The sequence below is a fragment of the Trichosurus vulpecula genome, chromosome 1, assembly GCF_011100635.1.
Source record: "Trichosurus vulpecula isolate mTriVul1 chromosome 1, mTriVul1.pri, whole genome shotgun sequence".
Taxonomy (NCBI): Eukaryota; Metazoa; Chordata; class Mammalia; order Diprotodontia; family Phalangeridae; genus Trichosurus; species Trichosurus vulpecula.
Genome location: NC_050573.1, coordinates 72,331,552 through 72,352,683, shown reverse-complemented (window position 1 = coordinate 72,352,683; position 21,132 = coordinate 72,331,552). Strand labels below are relative to the sequence as shown.

At 50.2% G+C, this 21,132-nt stretch overlaps 1 protein-coding gene across 1 annotated transcript; it reads right to left on the bottom strand.

Moving 5' to 3' along the window:
• Nucleotides 1-1,696: 1,696 nt before the first annotated feature.
• On the bottom strand, nt 1,697-11,328 carry NRTN (neurturin). Its single transcript, XM_036742063.1, has 2 exons — nt 11,136-11,328; nt 1,697-2,547 (listed from the first exon to the last, which is right to left on the bottom strand). The coding sequence occupies exons 1-2, from the start codon at nt 11,305-11,307 to the stop codon at nt 2,099-2,101; spliced, it is 621 nt and encodes a 206-aa protein (XP_036597958.1). The 5' UTR covers nt 11,308-11,328; the 3' UTR covers nt 1,697-2,098.
• Nucleotides 11,329-21,132: the final 9,804 nt, after the last annotated feature.

The following is a 21,132-nucleotide window of genomic DNA, read 5'->3' as shown; positions in this document are numbered from 1 at the left end:
CTTGTCCTCTCTGGGCTTCAGCTTCCTCTGAAGAAGCTGGCCTGGATGGTCTTGAAGGCCGTTTCCAACTCTAAATCCCGTGATCCACTAATTTGGGGTTCTTTGCCACCAAAGCCATCCGTAAGCACCTCTGTCTCTGGCTGAGGCGCACAGACCTCAGTGCTTCCTCCCCAGATCCACTCCCTCAGGGCAGGGAGAGTGTTGAGGAGAGCAGAAGGTAAATGTGGTTGGGGATAGCCCCAAAGGGAGATTAGTGGAGGTGACTCCAAACCACAGGAAGCAGCCCCAGCCCCTGGGTCACCTGGGACTCTGAAAAACAAACAGAGCCTGGTGCCATGGGGAGGTGGGGTTAGGGTATGGACAGTTAGTGCAGTGGGAAAAGGGAGGTGAACTGGACCTGAAACCATCCCACTGCCTTATTATCCCAATGGAAACTTTAACCTGACTGTCCTATTGTCTTATCTCCCCACTGGAAAGTCTAACTCAGTCATTCCTACTGCCTTATCTACCCACTGGAAACCACTCCAACCATGGCACTTCAGAACCAGCCCCAGGGTAACCTGGGACTCTGATAAACAAACAAACAAACCCAAACCACTCTATGTGGCTGTTGGCCTCCTTGGTTCGCTTCTCTGGACCCGGGCCTTGTTGGGTCTGCAGAGGGAATGGGTGCTGGCCTTGGGTCCCAGAGCCTGGTGCCATGGGAAAGTGGGGTTAGGGTGTGGACAGTTAGTGCAGTGGGTGAAGGGAGGGGAACTGAACCTGAAACCATCCCACTACCTTATTATCCCAATGGAAACTTTAGCCTGACCATCCTATTGTCTTATCCCCCAATGGAAACTCTAACTCAGTCATTCCTACTGCCTTATCTACCCACTGGAAACCACTCCAACCATGGCACTTCAGAACCAGCCCCAGGGTAACCTGGGACTCTGATAAACAAACAAACAAACCCAAACCACTCTATGTGGCTGTTGGCCTCCTTGCTTCCCTTCTCTGGACCTGGGCCTTGTTGGGTCTGCAGAGGGAATGGGTGCTGGCCTTGGGTCCCAGAGCCTGGTGCCATGGGAAGGTGGGGTTAGGGTGTGGACAGTTAGTGCAGTGGGTGAAGGGAGGGGAACTGAACCTGAAACCATCCCACTACCTTATTATCCCAATGGAAACTTTAGCCTGACCATCCTATTGTCTTATCCCCCAATGGAAACTCTAACTCAGTCATTCCTACTGCCTTATCTACACACTGGAAACCACTCCAACCATCCCACTTCCTCACTCTGATGGAAACTTTACTCCAAACATCCCACTTCCTTTTTATTTCAGTGGAAACTCTATCCTAATTATTCTGCCTCCTTAGCACTCTAATGAAAACTAACCCACCCACATCCCACTTCCTTATCAACTCCCTTATTACATCCATGGAAACACTGTCCAGCCATCCCACTTCCAGGTTATGGTTAAGTGGAAGGAAATTCTTAGGTATTTGAGTGAGGGAAAGGAGAAGTAGGGAGTGTTCAGGCTGAGTGAGCGTTTCACAGCCTGCTGGAGTTGGGGCCAACAGGAAGCCACCTGTCCCTCCTCTGTCCTCCTTGAGGCCAAGTGCATCCTCTCCCTGACCTGTATCAACATCCTCCTGAGGTTAGAAGGAGACGGACAGAAGCATCCACTGATGTTTTATATAGATATAGATATTGCAAGATTCACATATATAGAATATAATTTCCTGTACAAGGTCAGTTAGTTATTCAATGAAGTATATACAATCAGGCCTGGCAGGGGCACCACCAATTGCAGGAGCCCTTCGGTTCCTGGGACGCCAAGCCCATGTGTCCTCTGTCTCAGGGCCCCTTGAGCCCCTCATGCCTTGCCCTGGTCGGCATCTTGACCCCCTGGGTCCAGAGGATGGGGTTCAGGGTATCTGGTCAGGCCTCCTGAGGAGGTTACCCGTGGCCAGGGTTCAGGATTACCATATCTTCAGCATGGTGGGGTGGCGAGGGAGGGAGGTGAGAGGAGTAGGCAAAGGGGTCAGCTTGACCCTTCCCCAGGCAGGTGGCACCACACAGCCCCCAGGTGAGGTAGACGATGCAGACCCTGGGGGCTCTCACACGCACCCACACTCCTTGGCTGACAGTTCGCTGACCGTGTGGTAGCGATTCCGGGAGTCCAGGAATGACACCTCCTCCTCGTAGGCCAGGGGCCGGCAGCAGGGTCTGGCCCGTATTTTCTCCTTGCGTACACGGCGCTGCTGCCGTAATCGGCGCAGCCCGAGGTCATAGATCCTTGCAGCTGCCTCACATGTGCCGCTGCAGTATCGGAAAAGAATGGTCTCATCTGACACGTAGCCCAGGCCAAGTTCACTGACGCTGACCTCCAATTCCCGCAAGCCACAAGGCTGGTGACGGACCCGGGCCCGCTTTCGCCGAGCCCCTGCCTGGCCCGGAAAGGGCAGTGCGTGCCCGCCAGAGTGCCCCGATGGGCTCGACCTCTCCACAAGTGCAGATATGAGCTCCCGGATCTCACCCTCTGTGTAGCTCTCAAACAGGGCTCGGTCTGCAAGGGAAGAGAGACAGGGAGATGGGGGTTAGTGTAGCCACAGGAGCCTGTCCTGCCTTTGGTGTGACCCTGGGCAAGTCACTTTGCCCCTGCCTCAGTTTCCTCAACCATAAAATGGGGTAATAATAGCACCTACCTCCCCAAGTTGTCATGTGGATTAAATGAGATATTATTTGTGAAGGACTTAGCACAATGCTTGGCACATGTTAAGTACTTAATATTTTCTTCCTTCCCCTCTCCTTCATTCCTTCTCTCTCTTGCTTCTTCCCTTCCCTCCTTCCTTCCTTTCTTCCTTCCCTCCTTCCTTCCTTCCTTCCTCTCTTCTTCCCGCCTTTCTTCTCCCTCTTTGGATCTCATTTTTCTCCTTCATAAGGTAAAGAAGTTGGAACAGTGGGTGGATGTTGCAGAGAAACAGGTTTTGGCACAATAGAGTATTTGGAATTGGAAGAAACCTTGTAGATTATCTAGTCGTATCCTGGTTTTCATTTTACAGACAAGGAAACAGAGTGCTGGAGAGGTCAGGACTTGTCTGAGGTCGTATTTCTAGGGTCAGAGCTGGAACTTGAACCCAGGTCTTTTGGATAGATGCCAGATCCTTTCCAAGGTGATGCATTACCTCTAGAAGGTCACGAGGATTGTCTAGCTCAACCCTCTCATTTTACAGATGAGGAAACAGGCCTGAGGTAGAGAAGAGCCTTGCCCAGCGTGACACGCAGAGCCAGGATTCACACCCTGGCCTTCCACCTGTGCATCTAATGCCTCATTCACTTCACGTTTAGCCCATCATTAGGAAATCAATCACTCCACTGTCTTGTTGAGTCTGGTCCTAGGACAGCACCCACTCTAGCCAGGGCCAAGCCCAGCCAGTGGGGGAGGGAAGAAGGGGCCGGGGATGCCACACCCCTTAGGGAGTTGTTTCTGCCACATGTCCCAGACACTCTTTATGTCCAGAACTTCTGTCCCTGTGGAACGTTCTCTGGGCCTGAAATCTTAGCATCTGTGGGGACCCAGCTGTTACACATCTGGTTCTTATGACTGACCCTCCATAGGCTGCATTTCCCCAACTGCCCAATGGCTTAGTGAGGGTGGGATTTCTGGGGCAGCCCGAAAGGGGCCAAGCTGCATGGGCCCCACCAACCTTAGCCAGTCAGAGGAGCCACAGGGCCAGCACTTTCCTCCTAGGGTAACGGGCCCTCCCATTTCATGTCTATACACATGCCATGGTCCTTGGGGTCTTTAACACTAAGCCTAGAAGCTTACAAGTGCTACCACGAGGTGAGCAGAGAAGGGGCCATTTGTTCCTGCTTACAGATAAGGGTACTGAGGCCCAGAAAGGGGGCCAGATGAACCCTAACCCTAACCCGGGTGAACCTCTCCCAGCTCTAGCATCTATAATGGGAAGGAGTCTAGTACTAAGACCTGGATTCTGGTTCTGGTCCTGTCACTGACTGGTCGTGTGACACTGGATACATCCCTCCCTGTCTCTGGACCTCAGTTTTTTCATCTGTAAAATGAAAGGGCTGGATTAGATGGTCTCGAATTTCCTTTACATCTCTGACATTTTTCATTTTGGGGTTTATAAATGAGCCCTAATGGAGCAATTTCAGGCACCATGATTGGTGAGAAGAGGAAGACAGGACCCTGGGATCAGAGCAAGAAGGAAAGTTAAAAGGTCCTCCCGTCCAAGCCCATCATTTCCAGAAGAGCAACTAAGTGCCTTACCCAGAATTCCACTAAGTATAGATAAGTTACTGAGTATCTGGCTTGAATTTGAACTCAGATCTTCCTGAATCCAAGGCCAGTGGTTTCTCCACTATGGGGTCCTCACCACATGGAGGGCCACCCAGGTTTAGGGCTCCCCAATCTGCCCTGCCCAAGCCTGCTTTTTCCAGTCAGGGATCCCAAACAACTAAGATTTACCAATGGGGCTCAGGACAGGAGCTGGAATACAGCCCTTTTCATCCTTTGTGGCTCAGGGAGGAAATCCTAGGATTAGACTCTCCTCCCGCCAGAGGCAGCACAGGGCCACACCTGGATTTCAAAGGGAGGAATAGAAAATGTATTGGGGGCCCCAGACATCTGTTCTGGGCTGGTCTTTTTGGAGATGGGATGGGGGGGCCTTCCAGGCAGCTGGACCCTATCAGGTACGAGGCTGGGTTAGGGACACAGAGAAAAGGCCCACAAAGGCTCTGAGTAGAGATTGGCATCCTGGTCAGGAAGCTTTCAGCAGCTGCTTCTAATGCAGGGCAGGGGTACTTAGCCTGGACTCCTCTGGCAGTCAGTCTGGGGAAGCCCAGGGACCCCTGCTCAGAAGAATATTTTGAAATGTACAAAATAAAATACATAGGATTGCAAAGAAAACCAATTCTATTGCAATTACAGTATATATAGATAGTGTGTCTATATACTGTATGTATGTGTATATACCGTATAATTATATTAATATACATACACATGCATGTGTGTATGAGTGTTGTATATATGTGTGTATATATAGATACACAGGCATACATGTATACATGTATGCTTGCTATATACACACACAGAGTACATATGTGTGTATATGTAATATATCTATGTATATTTTGCTATATGTAACACATAAGTGTATACATATATGTCTACATACTATATGTATGTATGCTCATACACATTTTAAACAAACAAGTTCATGGTCCCAGGATTAAGACCGTCTATGCTCCAGACCTAGGAGAACACGGAGATCCAACGAGTCCATGACCGACCGTGATTCCAGAGACTTGTGGGTGAAGTGCATTGCCCCCCTCCCGGCAGAGGGGATGGCTCCAGGCGCAGACTGACACACACATTTTTGGGCCGTGGCTCACGAAGGACTTTGTTTAGCTTGGCCAAACTGATTTGCTACAAGCTTTTTTCTTTCTTTTCCAAGGAGGGCAGGGAAGGAGAGAGGGGAGGGAGAGACAAGAGATATTCGTTGACTAAAAAATAAAATTGAGCTAAATTTAATTTTTTTTTTTAAAAAAGGAACCCTTGCTCCAGACTGTGAAGTCTCTCTCCATCCTTGTTCCTTTTGGTTTCTGACTCGTCCTTATTTTTCTGCCTCCACTTCTGGTTTCTCATGAGTTCGTGTCTCCCACAATCTGTCTCTCTCCTCATTCGTCTCTTTGCCTTCTATCTCTGTCTTGCCGTCTCACCGTCTTTTGTCACTTAGAACCGCTGACAGTCAGAGCTGGAAGGGATCTTAGTGACTGTCTAATTCGATTCTCCCTCAGGAAACCAAGTCCCAGAGAGGGCACTCCAATCCAGTTCAAACATTTATTCAATGCAGACCCTGGAATAGTAGTCGACATTTACATAGCACATGGAAGTTTGCAGGATGCTCCACGTACGGTCTCTCACTCAGCTCCTCCCCCACAAGGCAGGCACCACAGGTAAGGTTATAGCCATTTTAAAGATGAAGAAACTGAGGCTCGGAGGGTTAAGCGTCTTGCCCGGGGTCACACTGTTAGGGAGGGTTAGAAGCAGGATTCTTTACTCCAAGCGCGGTGCTCTATTGTGCCAAACTGTCCCTCAAGAAACTTGGACCTAGGCTTTAGAGCAGAGAGGAACCTTAGTGGTGTGCCACCCCACCCCCTTTAACATGTTTAAATTGAGACTAAAAGAGGGGAAGGGTCTCGACCAAGGTTATGTACGACGTGTCATAGCTCACTCTTCACCCCTTGTCTGTTCTGTCTCTGTCTTCCCACTTCCTTCTTCTTCCCTCTACAAGGGGCTCTCTGGAGTTACAGAGGGCAGCTTCACTAAGCCCTCAGTCCATGAAGGGGATTTTAAGTATTTCATTCAAAGGAAGCTGAGGGGCAGGGCAGGGCAGGGCAGGGGAGAGGGATGAGGGATAGAGACGGGCCTCCGGGGAGGAATGTCCTTCTTCTGCTGGGTGGTCCTGGCAAAGGGGAAGGAACTCTGGCTCTTTGGAAATTGGGCTCTTTCAGTAACAGGGGCCTGGCTGGAATGGGTTATTCTGTTTCCCTACAGCTCTCAGAATTCCCTAGGGGAAGAGGCGCTAATGATCGATTTCCTGGTTTCCAAGGAGGGGTATATCTGACTATTGCATGTGTGTCCACACCATTAGACTATTCTAGGATGAGACAGGGTAGGGGTCAAGGGTGAGATGAGGGATCACTCAGTCCTTCCTCTTGCATCCAGGCATGTCCCTTAATGGGGCCCACAGTGAACTGGGCTGGGGCCTCTTAGGGAGGAATTCCGAGTTTGCAGCCGTTCATTTATAAACACACCTGTCACTGCCTAATGTGTGTGCAGATGTGGAGCTGTGGCAGGAAAGGGGGGCCTTTGGGGCTCCCCTGCTGTGGGTTGTAGCCCTCTAAGCAGGCAGTAGCCCAGGTGTGTGCATGGTTTGTACTTGGGGGCACCTGCTAGTGAGGATCTGGCCCAGGGTGACCGGCTCAGCTGGTGGCTTTCAGTTTATTTCCCAGCAGCCCTGGCTCAGGTCTGGTGGGGCTCCACCCCAGGAATTGAGCCCATGAAGGGCAGGCAGAAGTCTGGGCCCTGTACAACCTCCAAGCTCCATGATCCCTGAAGATTCCCTGTTCCATAGGACTCCATGTTAGCTTTCCTGTCCTCCATATTCTGAGGTCTCTGGCCTCCGAACTCACTGTGTCCTCCACGTTCTGATTTTTTTTTAAATGCCCAGCTCACTGTGGGCTCTGAGCCCTGGTGGTGTCTTGCCCTGTCCACCTTGCTGCAGGCTGGCTCTCCTCCTGCCCACACCCTCTGTCTGGGTAAACAGGTGGCTCGGCTCGGCCAGAGGATGTCGCTTACAGCCAGGGCTGGCAGCCGATATCATGGCGGGGGACGGGAGGGGGGACAGACAAGCAACCCCTGCTGTGCTCATGATTTCCAGATGTGCCTGCTGAATCCCCAGGCAGGGTGGGGGTAGGGAAGCTAAGAGGGACAGATGGGCCAGCTGCTAGCCCTGGGGAGAAGCCTGCAATGAAAACAGGCTGCTCAGAGGCACGGGATTCTGAGGCCACCCATGCCCCGAATGATGCTGCTATGTCTGAGAGAGTCCCAGCTCTGAGGACATTCCTGTTAGCACATTCAGATCTGCTCCCAGAGAACAGAGCCCCGGCTTCCTCGCTCTGCCCTCCATGCATTGTGTGACCTTAGGTGAGTCACTTCTCACTTCTCAGCCTCAGTTTCCCTAGCTGTAAAAGGAAAGGGTTGGACATGAAACTTGTGCCTGAGTTTCCTTCTAACTCATTCTATGTTTTAATGGCCCTTCTAGCTCTAACATTCCAGGATGCTCATTCTAAGGACCCTTCCAGTGCCAACATGCTATGTTCTGTGTTCTAAGGTCTCTTTTAGCTCTGGCTTTCTGTGTCTGCGTTCTAAGCTGTCATGTCTACCTTGAGCCTAGGAGCTCCAAAAGAGCACAGTCCACATATTCCTCACAACCTAATCTGCACAAGACCAGGCACAGGGGGGAAGGGGAAACAGCATGCCCTGGTGGATGGACCAGGTCTGGCTCTGTCCTGGGAAGGAGTAGGAAGCAGGAGGATGCTCCCCCAGGGCCCCTGCCTTGTCTTTGGGACAGCTCTCCAAAGGCACTGCCTGGGGCCCCTCCGGCCCTTGGCCCCCAGCCTAGGGTGTAAAAGTTGTTCCTGTGGAAGCCACAGCCCCATGAAGTCTTTTCCAAGCTCCTGCCTGCAGCCCGGAAGGAAGTGTGGTTGCCTCTGCGGCTCCCTCCTGTTTGTCAATTGTGAATGCACTAAAGCTTGATTGTTTTATGTAAAAGGGCAGCTTAGGGCATCGGAGGGCAAAGTAGATGGGCATGGCACATGCCACCACGCCCACGGACACAGGCACACTGTCGTGGTGCACACAGACACGGCCCTGTGAGAGCACAGACACTCGTGCACTGATAGCATAAGTGTACAAGTGCTCAGGGACAGGGGACACAGGCATGTCTATGGGCCCTGACACTTATCCACTGCACATGAGTGTGCGTCTGTGTGCTCACTGAACCATGCAGGCATGCCTGAATGCGCAAACTCGTGTGATGTGTACTATATGCATGTGTGTGATGTGTGGGTGTGTGTGCTCACCGGTCCAAGTCCATCTAAGCACACACCTGCACATCCACATGCATGCCAACTTGTGCAAATGCTGTACATGCACTCATGCATGCACTCACACATGACACAATGCACACATGTAAAAGCACACAAACACACACACACACATGGATGTGCCCTCATACAGCCACCCTTGATACTGTGGGAAAAACATCCAGCTTTCTCACTTGCACAATTGCTCACAACTCCTGAAATAGAGTTCAGCTGCTAATGGAACTGGCCCCACAGAGGGGCTGGCCCCTTGAGCGTGGGATACCTGGCCCCTAGTCTCTCCCATGGACCCAGACACTCTGCCTCCTCAAGGTCCTGAACACAGATAGAATGGCTACAGGTCAGCAGTGTCCTCGTGAGGTCGAAAGAGGCTTGGACAGAGAGTCAGTCAAAGGCTCTAGATTCAAATCTCACCCAGGCTATTTCTTCCCTGCACAGCCTTCAAAACGTCACTTTGGATCTCAGTTTCCTTCATCTGTAGAATCAGGGGGTGGACCTACATCGGGGGCTCTTAATGTGGATCCTAGCAACTGGTTTTTAAAAATATGTTGATAACTACAGTTCAATATTATTGGTTTCCTTTGTAACCCTCTGCGTTTTATTTTATATAGGGGTCCAGGAACTTCCCCAGACTGTCTGCCAGAGGGCGGAGGGCACAGAGAAAGCTGATGGCGTCTGGCCTGGGGGCTCCAGCTTCCATCATCTCCAAGGCTAGAAAGGGTGGATGGCTTCCTGAATCCCCATTGCTAGGGACACAGCTTAGAGATGTTCCCTGACAAGATTCCCTGAGAGCAGCAACTTGGCCCAGGGGAGTAAGTGAAATCCCTGGTTTCCTTTAAGACTCAGGTCAAGCCCTAGCTGGGGCAAGAGGCCTTGCCTGGGCCTCCAGTTACCAGGGCCCCACCCCCACAAGGTTACCTTCCGTCTGCCTGCTCTCAGTATGTTTTATCTCTAGACACACACACACACACACACACACACACACACACATCTGTATCTATTACCTCTCCTGCTAGAATGGAAGTTCTTTGCATACACAGACTTCCACTTTAGTCTTCATGTCCCTAGCCTTAGCACACAGCAGGTGTTTAATAAATGCTTCTTGGTTATTGTTTGTGTGTGTGTGTGTGTCTATGAATGTGTGTCTGTAGCTTGTGACTGTGAGCGAATCTGTGAATCCCAACCTCAGAGTGCATCTGTCTCTGAATTTATCTCAGGCATATCTGTGTGTGCGTATTTCTGTCTCCACATATCTCTCTGTCTCTCCATGTGACTGTTAGGCTGGGCCTTTCGGCTTGAAATCTGTGTTCCTAGGATCCTTCATCTTCTCTGACTATGTCTCTGCCTATGTCTGGGAGGAGGTCTGTATGTGCGTGTGTATATGTATGTCATGCTTTTATTCCCCAGTTTGGGCTCAGGGACCGGGCACATGGCCATGGACTGTGGGGAGTGAAGCTTGGTACCAGGTAATGGGTGGGCCAGGGCAGGGGCTCCAAGGGGAGGGGGTGGTGAGTTTATTGACATTGGGTCCGATCTTAGGGTGGTAGTGCTGGGAGACAGGGAGAAAAGCCTTGGGGACTGGCTAGTTCCCAGGACTAGTGTGTGTGTGTCGGGGGGGTAAATCCTGGATTTCAGCTTACTTTTTAGTCTTCACTTAGCGTCAGTCCAGTCTGGGGGTGACATAGCCTGGATTTGTAAGGCACTGTGGCGGTATAAGGCACCGTGGCAGTGAGGGAACAGGGGCTGGCCCAGGGTTGGACTGGCCCTGTGCCTAGCTACAATGAGGCTGTCCACCTGGCCTAATTGAAGTACCCTGTCCCACCTCCCAACCCCACAATGAACCTCTGCCAGCCCCAGGGCAACAGCAGGAAGCCCATCAGAACCACAAGAATGGGATTTGGAAGGGGCCTTTGAGATCATATATGTAGTCAAAACCTCTCATTTTACAGGGAGCTACAATCCATACCCAAGTTCTTTGTCTCCAAACCTAGGGCATGCAGAAGGGCTCCGTAGGAAGGTGAGAAAGTGTGGCAGGGTCATGGTGGGGGAGGACTGTGGGACACCACCAAGAGTGTCAGCTGGGTGGGAGGCCCTCGGGCACAGGGAGGCTCCTAGACACACATGAAGCCAACCTCAGTGTCTGCCAGCCCGGGGCAGAAGGAAGATGAGGCCCCTGGAGATGGTGGCCCACTCTCCACCTGCGAGGCACCCAGCCTGGGGCTTGGTAGGAAGTAGGAAATTAATAAAAGTCTGCTGACTTCAATTTTGGTGATTGGGGGGCAGAGGGCAGGAAGGGGACGAATGAGAAGAGGAGATGGGAGACTGTGGGACAAAACAGGAGAAACAGAGAGAGAGAGACAGTGGAGGGAGACCAAAAAGAGAGAGACAAGGAGAGGGAGGGAGGACAAAAGACAGAAGAGAGAGAAAAAAAGAGCAAGAGCAGAGCAGTCCAGAGAACCTTACACTGTGAGATGAGGGGCCAGCGGGGGTCCAAGGCCCGAGGAGGCCTACGCAGCGTGGCTCGAGCACCAGGTCCGAGTCTTCGGTCACTGCTGGCCAGGTCTCTGAACACCCAGACGGAGAGCATGGAGCTGCAGAGCACACAGACCAGGGCCGCCACCTTCCATAGCTTCATTGTCAGTTGCCACGGGACATTGGCCTCCTGCAAGACATGTGGGAGGCAGCGCTTAGCTGGGAAGCCCTCAGCCCGGGGAAGATCCTCAATGCCCCAGAGGCCCTTGGAGGGCTGCAGTCTGTGAGTCAGGCTCTAAGTGCAGGAGAGCTCAGAGGAGGGAGATCTCTCCAGGGGCTCTAATGATCAGGGAAGGCTTGGGGGAGGGGCGGGGGAGGACATAAGCCAGGACTTGAAGGATGAGGAAGATCTGCAGAAGGGAAGGGGAGGGGGTGGGGGGAGCAATCACCTGGCACAGGCTGAGGGCAAGGGTGGAGATGTGCCCAATGTGACCTGGGTTCCATCTTGGCCCTGCCGTTGACTTTTAAGTCCCTTCCTCTCCCTGGACCCCATTTTCCTTGTCTGTAAAATACAAGGCTGAGAAGGACTGGCTGCACCCTAAGGTTCCTTCCCATCAACTGAAGATAGGAGAGGGTCTTTGAGTTCAAGGTCGAGGGGTCTAGACATGATGCTCTGGGCTTCAGGAAATTACAGAAACAGGAGAAAAACCTGCAGTGGAAGGTGTCCTTGGGAATTACAGAATGTTAGCATTAGAAGGAAGCTTAGATGTCATCTAATCCAGCTCCTTCAGTTGGGGGAACTGAGGCCCAGAAAGAGAAAAGGAATTGCCCAAGGTCACAAAGCAGACTTGAGAGACTGGAATGGGAGGTGGCATACGGGGTCCCAGAAGACCAACATTTTCCTTAGCAGAGATGGGAGAGGGAGAGATGGTTGGTATCCCTCGAGCTGGGATGGGGCCCCCCTGGCCCTGGGCCCGGGTCCTTGCCAGATCTGGGATCAAGAATTGCCCTAGCAGACAGCCCTGTTCGGACTTGCTCACCAAGGCTCCGTGGAAAAATGCCTGCAGTCTGAAGTGGGGGACAGGGGGCAGGCCAGGAAGACTCTTGGCACCAGTATCAGGATGGAGAAAGAGCTGAGCCCTGGCCTGGGGAGAGGGTAGCTGCTCTTCTTGTGGCAGGGAGAGACCCAAAAAACAGCCTGCTGGGTTGGGGAGGAAAGAATTGGTGGGCAGAAAGAGCCCTGGGGGGAAGTCCTGCCCCTCTATGTGACCACACAAGCAAGTCGAGTAACCTTCCCTAGCTTCAACTTCCCTCATCTATAGAATGAGCCGATTGGACTAGGTGGCTGCTGAGATTCCTTCCAGCTCTGAGTCCTGGGATCCTAATCCTTCCAAGAGGACTTGGATTTGAGAGGCTCCCTCCCATGTTAAAAGGCCATTCTCAAGCCACTTAGGGGAGATTATAGAACAAAGGCCTTCTGAAGGTTGCAGAAGCAGTGGATATTGGCAGGCACTTGGGATGGTTGACTATAAAAAGAGGGATGGAAGGAGGAGGGGCTGGATGATACCTAAAGTCTCCTCCAGCTATAAATCTCATGCTCCCAGGCTCATTTGACAGCTAGGCCCTGATTTCAGCCTCCAGCTTTCCTCCAGCCCCTGCAGAGAGAGGACTCCGCTGAGTCACCGAGCTCACGGCCAGGTCCACAACTAGTACTCACTCTCAAGGCGAGGTAACCCAGGGAGATCCCGAGTCAGGAGAGACCTGTGGCTCTGCCACTTACTAACTGTGGGGCCCTGGGAAAGCCAGGCTTCTCTGAGCCTCAGTTCCCCTTACCTCTGTGAAATGGGTATGATCCTCCACCTACCTGCTTCCCAGGAAAGCATTTTTGTAAGCTTGAAAGTCCTAGAAAAATGGGAGCTGCTATTATTATGGGAAGCAGAGCTGGAGGCAGCCTCAGTCTCTCCCATCAGTAAGATGTAGGGATTGGACTAGACATTAAGGTGCCTTCCAGCTCTCAGTCCTAGGACCCTTTGGGCCACCTTTTGGGGGAGAGGGCTGAGGAAGACACAATGGGGGTGGAAGGTGGAGGCAATGAACTATGGGGTGGGGGGAGAGTAGAGCCAGGGGCCAGGGCGGGGCTAGGGGGCGGAAGGCTTCATGGGATGGCTGAGGCTCCGTTTACATTCCCAGGCTGCCGGGTAAACATTTACACTAGGCCTCAGCTCTGAATACTTTCTCCAGAACAGGAAGTCAGGGCCTGCCAGGTCCAGGCCCTAGAACGGAGCATCAGGAGAGCCAGGCTGGGGTGTCTAGCGGCGTGGGCTAGCGGGTGGGTGGGCAGACAGTGTGGTGGCCAGCATGGGGTCAGCGTGGGCTTACCGGGGATGGGGAGGGGTGGGGTAGGTGTTGGCAATGTGCACTGAGATCCTTCTTCTCAGGCTGTGTCTGAAAAAACAGATGTTGGATCGTACAGAGAATCTTAGAGGTGAAGAGAACCTCAGAGACCATTGAAGTCCAGAGGTTGTAACCTGAGGTCCATGGATGCCCAGGGGGGGTCCATGGATAGATTTCAGGGAGTCTAGAAGCTTGGATAGGAGGGGGGAAAACACTACATCTTTATTTATTTATTACTACCTTCTAACTGGTATTTAGCGTTTCCTTTTATGAATGTAGGCAAAGAGCCCTTCTCCTGGGGAGGAATACATACCCTGGGCTTCCCCAGACTGTCAGAAGGGGTCTGTGACATAGACACGAAACAATGAAGAGGCTCTGCTCTAGGCCAGACCCCCTCATTGTTCGGAGGAAGAAGCAGAGGCCCAGACAACATCCACACCAGGATTCGAAGGGGCGGGAGCAGGGAGGGAAGAAGAGGAATAAGCACCTACTATGCGCCAGGCACTGACTTAAGTGCTTTACCAATGTTATTTCATTTGATCCCCACAACAACAACCCGGCAAGATAGGTGCTGCTATGATTCCCATTTTACAGCTGAGGAAACAGAGGCAAGCAGAGTTCAGTGACTTGCCCAGGGTCATGTAGCCAAGAAATGTCAGAGGTGGGATTTGAACTCAGATCTTCCTGACTTCAGGCCCAGTACTCTAACTACTGTGTCACCTAGCTGACTCTAGTGCTGGAGTGGAACTTGGAGCCATCTAGCCTAACCCTTCCATTTTACAGATGAGGAAACTGAGGCCAAGAGAGGGGGAGGGACTTGTCAGTGGCAAGACCAGGATCGGAATCTAGGTCTTAGGACTCTAGGTGGAGGATTCTTCCCACTCCCCCACATTCAAAGGGGCCAGGTGCGGTTGGCATCTTTCTTTGTGGAGTAGTAGCTAAGGAGACTCATCTCCTCTCCTGGGCCCAGGCTTGTCTGGTCCTCTGGGGTCATCAGTGTGACCGTGCCTACCTCTGGCCAGCTTCTCTCCGCTCTGCTGTCCACCCCACCATCCCCGTCAACACTGATGGGCAGAGACACGTAAGCATTAAGGGGCCAAGGCTTGGAGGGTGGGGGTAGGGCTGTTACTGGAAGAATCCGGGGTCTCCTTAGTTCTAGGTAGGAGCCCCTGGGGAGCTGGGGGCTGGCTCTCCTCCTCTCCCACTGCAGCTCTTTCCCTTGCCCCTTATCCATCCACATAGCTTTAGAACTCCCCACTGGAGCTGAGCTATCTTGCCTGGTGAGTGAGCATACGTTCACCTGATGCATTCTTCCGCTGGCCCCAGACCAAACCATGCTTCCCATCCCATAAAGAAGTCCACCTAGGCCATGTTGGCTATCTGCCTTGAGGCCACACGTGCAGCCTACCCTCCCAATCCCCCCCTCCCCCACACTCTGGGAGTATAGTTAGCTCAACCCCACCATTGCTTCTGGACAGGACGCGTCAGCGACTGCCCACAGCATCAAATCACCACCCCTGGAACTCTCCAGATGCAAACTCCCTTCCCCAGCCGCCACTGCCCCACATGTATTATCTCATCTTATTAGAATGCAAGCTCCACTGTAAATTGGTATAGCCAATCGTGGAAAGCATTTGAAATTATGCAAATAAAGTTGCGAAAAGATCCATACCTTTTGACCCTGAGAACCCACTGCTAGGCATATACCCCAAGGAGGTCATTGACAAAAAAAAAAAGGCAGCTTCCATATACAATGAAATATTCATAGCAGCCTTTTGTGTGGTAGCCAAGAAGTGGGAACAAAGCAGATGCCCGTTGACTGGGGAAAGCCAAAGTGTGTGGTACATGAATGCAATAGAATGCTATCAGAAACAACACCTGGCCACGCCATATACATCTTCCAGGCTGCCCCACTACTGATGCCAGGGGTGGGCCAATGTAGACTCTAAGGCTGGAGGCAATTTGTCCTGCCCTCTCCTTGCCCTCTCCTCTCCACATTCCATGCCAGCTTGCTCCTCTCCCCACATCAAGTATAACTCTCCCTCTTTACTACAACGTCATTTCTTCCCCATGTCAATCAATCAATCAACAAGCATTTATTAAGCACCTACTATGGACCAGGAGACACATGGCACAGCAGGTAGAGTGATGGACCTGGAGCCAGGAAGATCTGGGTTTAAATCCAGCCTCAGACACTTGCTAGCTGTGTGACCCTGGGCAAGTCACTTAACTTCTCTTTGCCTCAGTTTACCCAACTGTAAAATAAGGATAGTAACAATATCTACCTCACTGGATTATTGTGAGGACCAGATGAGATATTTGTAAAAGCATTTAGCACAGTGCCTGGCACATAGTAGGCACTATTAAAATGCTTATTCCCTTGGAGTTACAAATACAAAGAATGAAACATCCCTATTTTCAAGGAGCTTAATCCAGCTGGGGAGACAAGGGTCTCCTTACATATTGTGTGTATATTATATTTTATATATTACATATATATAATATATACACACACTTGTCTCTCCAATTTATATGTGTACGTGTGTGTGTATGTGTATATTATTTAAAATATGCATTATATGTGTATATATTATATTAATACATTACACATTATATTATAATGCATATTATATCATTTACGTATTTATATATTATGTATGTGTATGTTATATGTATATTATATGTGCATATATTATAAAGAGAATAAATACAAATAAATAAAAGGTAGCTAAAGACAAGGTAGTTCAAAAAGGAGGTCACCAGCAGTTGAGGGGACCACAAAAGGCTTCATGTAGAAGGAAGCATTTGAGAGAAAAGAGGGATTTGTGAAGGCAGAGGGGAGAGGGAAATACTTCTGGGTGTCGGGGGAATGGCCAGTACTAAAGCACAGAGATGGGAGACTGAGTGCTGGAGTGAGGGACAGAGAGATCTCAGCCACTTTGGCGGCATCATAGAGTGCAGGACAGGGTATGGCGGTTGTATCGAATGAAGCTGGAAAGATAGATCGGGTCCAGGTTTTGCAGAACTTTCAAAGCTAAACAGGGGAGTTTATATTTGATCCTAGAGGCAATAGTCAGCCACTGGAGTTTACTGAGTAGGAGAGTAATGTGGTCAAATTTTTGCTTAAAGAAAATCATACCTGCCTCATTACCACATCCTGTTCCCCATCATGGTAGGGATCTGAGTTGAGTCGGGGGTCTGAGGTGACCACAAGCTCTATAAAGACAACTTAAATAGCCACAAGCTCGAATCAACACAAGCTAAGGAGATCTGGGGCTGCATTGAGAATCATGGTATGCAGGAACAAGTTGACGATAGTCCTCAGTGCTGGGAGCCATGTTTTAGGTAGGACACTGACAAATTGGAGGAGGGTGGAGGGGCTAGAGATCCAGTCATAGGACAAGACATTAACGGCACCCCAATATCTGTAAAGTTCTTTGCAAACCTTAAAGTGCTATTAATTAGCTAGTCATCATTAGCTTATATTGATTCTGTATGTACTTTGATAGGTAATTGTACCTGGTGTCTCCCCTAATAGAATGCAAGTCTCTTTAGGGTAAGAATTGTTTCGTTTTCGTCTTGATAACCCCAGAGCCTAGGACTGTGTCTGACACAGATCAGGTGTCTAGTAAATGCTTGATTGAAAAAGTAAGAATTAGGGTCTGTCTTTCTGTGTTCTGGAAGACTGCTTGTCTTCCAGTATTTGAAAGGCTGGGTTAAGAAATCATTTTTTCCTGCTACATTTTTCTCCTTCCTTCTCATCACGTCCACAGAGCCAGGACCTGGGGCTGCCAGCTGAGATGTGTGAAGAGGTTATGGAGGGGATGGGAGGATGGAGGCCTGGCCTCCTCAGCCTCATAGCACCTTCCCAATGCTTCATCTCAGAGAGCTCCCAGGGAGGTCTGGGAAGGGGAGCATTAGGGATGCTGGGTCTCCCAGGGATAGGCAAACAAGGGTAGCCTAAGGCTTACACAGGAAATTCCTCACCATTGCCCTGGGAGCCTCACAATGACAGAAGCATTATGATACTTGGGGAAACTAAGGCCCAGACCAGGAAAGTCAAGGTCACATTGGCTCCTAGAGTTTCCAAGGCTGAATTTGAAACCAAGTCTCCAAATGCAGTGTTTTGCTTGTTTTTCCACTGTGACATCCCATGCTTGGGGCTCACCTAAATTAAATTGTGATGAATTCTCAAGTAGTTTTCTTCTTAGAAAACCCTCCCAGCTGGAAGGGATAAAGAGGGGAGGGAATCGAGGAAAGGAAGGTTTGTATTCCTCCCTGAGGCGGGGAGAGACAGGGGGTCTGGGGAGTAAGCGCAGGTCTTGGCTGTGACTGATGTCCTCATCCGTTGTTTGTTCAGCTGAAGGGGCAAATTTATCCTGTGTGGCCCCATCAGGCAGGACCAAGGCTAATGACAGCATCTCCCAGGACAAAGAATATCAGATCTGGGAGGAATCCGACAAGAATATGCCAGAGCTTCGTGAAGGGAACTTAGAACACAGAATATCAGAGAAGGAGAACATGGAACAGAGCATGTCAGGTCTGGAAAGGTCCTTAGAGACATCATCTAGCTTCCTTCCCATTTTACAGATGGAACAACTTGCCCAAGACCACACAACTGGGACTCAAATCCAGTTCTTCCAACTCCAAGCCCAGCGGACCCTCCGCCACACCATGCTAGCAACCCCTCCCTGACAGAGAGGCCCAGGAGAGGCAGATTTGGGCTTGGGGTGAGGCAGGGCTTCTTACCCACCAGAGCTGCCCAACAGAGGAATGAGCAGCCTCAACTCCCCTTCCCTTGGAGGTCTTCAAGCTTAGGGTGGATGACCACTTCTTTGAGACACTGTGACAGGTTTTCTTAACCTGGTTCCAGGAACTGTTGCTTTTTTAATACTGTGATAACTGCATTTCAATATAATTAATTTCCTTTTTAATCCAATGGATTTTGTTTTATGCATTTAAAAAGACTGCTCTGAAAAGGGGGTCTAGACATCACCAGATTGCCTGCCATGCGAACAAGATTAAGAATTTCTGCACCAGCTCAAGGAAGAGAAGGAAATTAGACCAGACAACCTCTGAAGTCCTTTCAAGCTCTGAGGTCCTAAGAGCCCGGGGCAGCTGATTTAAAGTTTAAAGCCTCAGGGTCTCGGATTTGAAGAGCATCTAGCACCGCCCCTCCCCTTCTTCCCCAACTCCCCATGCTCAGCCAGTTTCTACCTGAGATTAAAACCCTGGTAGAAAACAACAGTTCATTGGGAGAACAAGCTGGAGAGGGAGTAGAGGGCCAGAAGACGCAGGCTCTGATGTGCCCTTGGCGCACTGGGGCATCCTGGGCGAGTCCTCTTCCTAGAATCATGGGCAGAGCTGGAAAGGACCTCAGAGGTCATGGAGCCCAAGTCCTCACTCTATAAATGAGGAAACAGATACAAGAAGTAAGTTGCAAAGTCGGGATCTGCACCTGATTTGACATCTAGCGCATCTTTCTCTGACTCTTCGGATTTTAGTTTTCTCATCTATAAAATAAAGGGCTTGGTGGGTTTGTTTCGTTTTGTTTTGTTTTGATGGAGGTGGGGGGCTACCAGTGCAGACCATTGAGTTGCCAGAGCTGTTGTTGACGTGTTGGTTAATTTGGCTGACCAGCTTTTCTCCTCTAGTTTTTTTATTCTTTGTTATAGGGGGCGACTTTCTGAGGGCAGGGAGGAGGAGGCGGCGGCGGTGGATATATTTGGAAATGGAGGTGATGTAAAAGTGAGAGATAATAATTCTTTTTAATGAGGGTTGGACAGAGGAGCAGCATCATATAGTAGAAAGAACACTGATTCAGAGTCAGGTCAGAGTTTGAAGAACGCCTATTGCCAGTGGGACCTAAGCCCTCTCTGGCTCAGTTTCCCTATATATAAAATAAAGGGATTGTGCTCACCGATCATCAAAGGTTCCTTTCAACTCTAATGGTTCATGACTTGAGGGATGGAGGACAGGATGGCCCCACAACACCTTGCTTCTTGAGAGCTGATTATAAGATTCAGGGATGGAAGCAGCCTTATAAATCATCACTCTTCTTAATGATCATAATAAAAATAGCTAATATTTATATAGCACTTCCTATGTTCCAGGCACTTTACAAATATTATGTCATGGTATCCTCACAACAGCCGAGAGGCAGGTGCTACTATCATTCCCGTTTGTGGAAAGGGAGGCAGGCTGAGGTTAGGTGACTTGCCCAGGGTCACACAGCTAGTAAGTGTCTGAGACTGCATTTGAACTCAGATCTTCCTGACTCTAGGCCCAGATGCCACCAGCTACCTACAACAGTTTATAGATGAAAAAAAAATGAGTCTCAGAGAAGCTTCCCTTTCCACGGCTAGGAAGCAGCAGAATTGAGATTTGAACTCAGCTGTTCTGCAGTCTGTCCTAAGACACCGGATGACAGAGTCAAGACTCAAAAAGGTCAGGACAGGCTAGAACATGAAACCTAGTCTAATAAAATGAAACATAATTAGTATGAATGCAAAATACTACACTTGAGCTCAAAAAATCAACTTCAGAAGAACAATGTGTCTACAGTGGTAGGCACATAGTGGGGCAGCAGTCCATTGAAGGAAGATCTTGATTTTAGTCGACCTGCAAGGTCAATGTACACACATGTGTATGTGCATAAATGTGTACTGTTTAGTTGTGTCTGTATGTGCATTTATGGGCAGCTAGGTGGCACACTGGATGGAGTGCTAGCCCTGGAGTCAGGAAGACCCGAGTCAAATCCAGCCTCAGACATTTACTAGCTGTGTGATCTTGGGCAAGTCACTTAACCCTGCTTGTCTCAGTTTTGTCATCTGTACAATAAGCTGAAGAAGGAAATGCAAACCATTCCAGTATCTTTGCCAAGAGTCAGACACAACTGAAATGACTCAACCACAACAATGTGTATTTAGTGTGTATGCGTGCTCGTGTGTGTGTTTATAGTTAGATCTGGCAGCCGATAAGGCCAGAGAGAGGCCCAGGGCCCAGAGATGAGAGGGATGGGGTCAAGTAGCCGAAGGGCTGGGATTGAAGCTAGAAGTACGGGAGAAGGCAAACTTAGGGTCGATTGATGAAGAGCTCCCTGACCTTTGGAGCTGGCCCCAAGCAGAAGGAGCTGAGACTCACACGATCCCACAAGTCACAGCCGAATCTTTTCATCTCTTCATTACACACTCTATTAATCGCTGGATTCTCCCCAGCAAGGAAGTTCTGTGTCAGCCAATCATTCCTGATTTGGGGAACGAGCATCTCTACCTAGGCTGGTACTTTGCCTTGGTCTGAAAGGGAACTGATTGTTCCCACGGGACGGGGAGCAGGCAGGAATTAGGGACTGGCTGGGAATCGGTACTTAGAGAGAGGGTGAGGCAGAATGGGGAAACCGGACATTGGCCCAGTTCCTTCTGTCGGAACTCCTGTTTTGGAACTGCGGAATTATCTTTGGCAAGAGCTGGTTTCCAGAAGGTGGGACACACCTTTGTTCTCACATCATCAGCCCAAGGACACTGTCCTGATCTGAAGAGAAAGGTTTGAGAATGAATCACTGGCTGGTCACCTCTGGATTATCTGAGGCATGGTG

Coding starts and splice junctions, on each gene's coding strand:
- NRTN (XM_036742063.1), bottom strand. CDS start 11,307: ATGAAGCTATGGAAGGTGGCGGCCCTGGTCTGTGTGCTCTGCAGCTCC. Junction 2,548..11,135: donor CTGGCCCCTCATCTCACAGT/GTAAGGTTCTCT, acceptor CTTCCCTTGCAG/ACCGAGCCCTGTTTGAGAGC.